The following is a 3,892-nucleotide window of genomic DNA, read 5'->3' as shown; positions in this document are numbered from 1 at the left end:
CTTCCATACTAGAGCGCTCTCCTAAGTGGGATAATATCACGTGCCAGCATCTGGACTAACATATATAAATCGCATTCGGGGTGAAGCGGTTGTGTTGGAGGTACTGCATGAGTTCAGTGTCTGGGTACATGGCACTGACAATGGGAAAGAAGGACGAGATGGAAGGTAGGGATAGAAGAGGGAAGGGAAGGAAGGATGATAAGAAGGGAAGGAGGGGAAGGAAGAGTAATGGAAGATTTGAAAGGATCGAATTCTCTTGGGCAATGGAGACTCCCAAACGCCAACGTAATCATGCAGTTTATGCCACATATCAAAATGATGGAACAGCTAGCATATAAGAGAATGTGTAATATGCAAAATAAATAGTTAAGGAACTGGAAATGTCCTAAGCCAACGAGCGTACGGTTCTACAGTAGGTGATGGCTCATGACGGCATTCTGTAAACTGAGAACGCGCAGATTTAGACGAGTTTCCGATAGTTTAGGTAACTTCGGAAGGAGTAGGCAGATCCCTGAAGGTGTTTGTAAGTTCCTGAAGGTGAAGGTAAGTTTTGAAGGTGTCTAAGTCCCCGAAAGTGTATGAAAGATTTTAAAGGTATTGGCAAAGTACCTGAATTTGTAGATAAGTACCTGGAGGTGTACACATGTTCCTGAAGGTGTAGGTAAGCCCTGGAAGGTGTAGGTCCCTGAAGTTCTCGAAAAATCCCTAAATGAGTAGAAAACGCCACAGAGGTTTAAGTAAAGTCCTGAAGATGTCGACAGTTCCCCGAAGGTGTAGCAAAGTCCCCAGTATTTGACAGTCATCATGGACCACTTACCTCTACATGGTATTAGCCTGCATGCCACTTTACAGAGCAGATTCAGCAACTAGGAAGAGAAGATGAATACTTTCCACCCACATCATGTATTTCTCTCAAAGCCGTCATCTATTGGGAGTCTCCTAGCTTCAGTGACGTCAGATATAAACTATGTTAGGGTTTGCCTTCACAGCGATGGTCTCATATATCACAGAAGAGCCAATATCCCTATGTTACACAAATCACTCCTAATTGCGATAATTCTTTATGACTAGAAAATATACGGATGTCTTGACGGACGACCATGGATATGCACAAATCTTGGGCAAGGTGTGCACTCCACGGCTCCACAGCTGGGAAATTTGAAGCTTTACTGTAATATTTGTAAGTCGAGAGAAGTAACAACTGTATCACGACCACTGTGTGTGTTTCATGTTTACTGTGTTAAAAAAGGTTAAAGTGTAACTCTTTGGCTTCTTGCACATTAAATTAGCTATTCTATGAAAGCCGGCGGCCTCATCCTCTCCAGTCAATTGTTACATTAGGTGAAATGCGGCTGAGGAGACTGGTGGGGTCGTAACCGAGCAATATAAAGTCCTTCTTGTAGACTCGAGCAATCTGTTCCAGGACAAGCGGGTCCAGCGTGGAGTAGTAGGTCACCAGCAGCTCCTGGGTGTTGCCGCGACCTTTGTTCTTCTCGGTGTTTATCAGTTTCTCGTCTACCTTAGTATCAAGGCCCGTTTTCCTGTTGAAGAACAGGTCATGTAAGGGAGCAGCAAAAAGTAACACGGAGCTGAAAAAGCCCCCACCAGACACGTGTGACTACAATATATCAAGTGACAAGACAATTTTCGAAGATCATTGTTTTTGCGTAAACTTGATCTAATAGTAACCACACCCACTGAATATGGTAACAAACAAAACAGAATAGTTTCAAAGTGTGGCATCTCTCGCTCCTGTCACTTTCATCTGGTGAGATCATAACCTTAAAAAATTTGTAAAATATTATAAATTACTAAGACTTAACACTACACATTTCCGGATAGTTCTGCATCAAACACTCGCTATCGAATTCGAATCTCAAGAATGTGGGACTAGTGACTTCTAAGCAACAACCGAAGATTCAGTATTCTGGTAACGAGTGTGAGGACAGTTATGTGGGAGGAGGAGGGTTGGAAGCTAAAATATTATGTCATCCTGATGACTATGGCCTGATGACTATGGCCCATGTTCATGCATCATTTTACTCCACTTCCTCCTCAATGCCTAACACGCCTCCCCTTTCTCCACATTTTTCAAAACACACACACACACACACACACACACACACACACACACGTTTTACCTGTTAAGCCCACATGATAATCTGGCAACTAATTCGACCTCATCAGTCCTTCGTTTACAAGATTTATAGCTGCATGGGAGTGTACAACGCAGAAAAACCCGGAAGTGTACTAGTTATTGCACAAAAACATAGGATGCATCTTTTACCCATAAAAATTGTCTTAAGCTAGCTAGATGATGTACGATGATGGTGAAATTGAAAACCATTGTGTTAACAACAACGGTGACATTATAGATAAACAGACAAACAACCAGCCAGCCAACCAGCCAGATAGATAGACAGAGATGGACAGGCAGATAGACAGACAGATAACTGAGGTCAGAAAACAACAAAGAAAACAATAATTAAATCTCATTTGCACAGTTCAGCAAGATTCATAATGCAATGTGTATCTTGAAATGTTTCCGTATAAACGTTAGCGGTGGACTCTTATTGACAGATTAAGCTGAACGTTCGAAAGAAAAGACGAGAGATTTTGGCATGAGACGAATCTTGTTTGCACTATAGCGAAACTAACTTCATAATGTAATGTATATCCTTCTGGAACGTCTCGGTGTGAACGATGGCTGTGTAATTGGCCCGACACACTGCACAGAGGAGATGGATGGGCTTCCAGTGGGGGTCGTACTCCTCTGGCATCTTTTTGACCAGGTACCTGACGAACTCGCTGAAGGTGGGCACAATCCTGAGGGTCCCATTGGCGAGGTACAAGTCTCTCCGGGGATATCTGAAAGGTGGGGGGAAGGGGGGGAGGAGAAATCATCTTCATTATTTACATTCGAACTCGTTGAATTTGGTACCCGCTGACGTGAGACAAGTCTCTCCAGCAGTATCTGGGGAAAAATGGTGGAGGAAAAAACCATCATTATCAGCAGTAAGACATAGTTCATTCTCATGCGCCACCAATTTCATCTAACGAACGCGCCGTAATTTATCACTCTTCTCAGGGTACCGTTGACAGGGCACAGATCTCTCTGGGCGTACCTGGGTGGTGGTACAGAAAACAACAGAATACGGGAACCTATAAACTAGGACGTACGGGAAATGGGTATTTATGAATAAAACGTGTAATATAGGATGCATGGAAAGAACACTGGGCCTTAGAGTTTGAAACTGGTATACTGAAACAAACTCTTCAATAACTGGAAAGGGAGCCAAGAAATGGACTAATAGGGTAAATTCCAGCATTAGACTACTGGAATGGGGTTCAGAATAAGATCACTGTCATTGGCTTCAAAATTAGACCTATGGAATGGAAACTATACAATTAGACCACGGGAACAGATATTAGATCACTGGAATAATACTGTATTAGACTTTAAGTAATGACCACTATATTGGACTTCAAAATCATAATACTGGAACTGCTCTTCAAGAAATCTGGAAAGAACGCAGAGTTTCGACTGCTGATATGGGCTCAACAATCGGATTATTGAAACGGACTCAATAACCTCAAGAGATACGATCTTGCTATATATGAAATAAACTGTGTTCTTGATAAGGGCCCTCATAAGTAACGGGAGGCCCTCTGCAACTATACAGATTGTGTAGAAGGAATTAATGAAGTTTATATGCAACCCCTGCTGTTCTGAAGTTTGTTTTGACTCTCTATAAAATAAAGCGTCAATGTACAATCGGTTTACAGTACAGTATGGTGCTGGGGAGGGGTACCTTCATGCTGGGGCACTGACATAGCTTGGCGACTCCGCTGCCAGGTTATGCAATCGCCTCTTAATTCCCTTCCTATTCCC

At 42.7% G+C, this 3,892-nt stretch overlaps 1 protein-coding gene across 1 annotated transcript in view; it reads right to left on the bottom strand.

Moving 5' to 3' along the window:
• Positions 1 to 1,312: 1,312 nt before the first annotated feature.
• Positions 1,313 to 3,892, bottom strand: part of LOC145412463 (carbohydrate sulfotransferase 14-like) — an 18,977-nt gene continuing 16,397 nt past the window's right edge. Inside the window, exons 6-7 of the mRNA XM_080282348.1 lie at positions 2,659 to 2,868; positions 1,313 to 1,541 (exon numbers count right to left, since the gene is read on the bottom strand). Of these exons, the coding sequence (XP_080138474.1) occupies positions 1,313 to 1,541; positions 2,659 to 2,868 (439 nt within the window). The remainder of the gene's footprint in view (positions 1,542 to 2,658; positions 2,869 to 3,892) is intronic.

The sequence above is a fragment of the Coenobita brevimanus genome, chromosome 93, assembly GCF_032717465.1.
Source record: "Coenobita brevimanus isolate Jiangsu-jjx chromosome 93, ASM3271746v2, whole genome shotgun sequence".
Taxonomy (NCBI): domain Eukaryota; kingdom Metazoa; phylum Arthropoda; class Malacostraca; order Decapoda; family Coenobitidae; genus Coenobita; species Coenobita brevimanus.
Note: the sequence above shows the minus strand (reverse complement) of the source record. Positions and strands in the feature narration are given on the sequence as shown.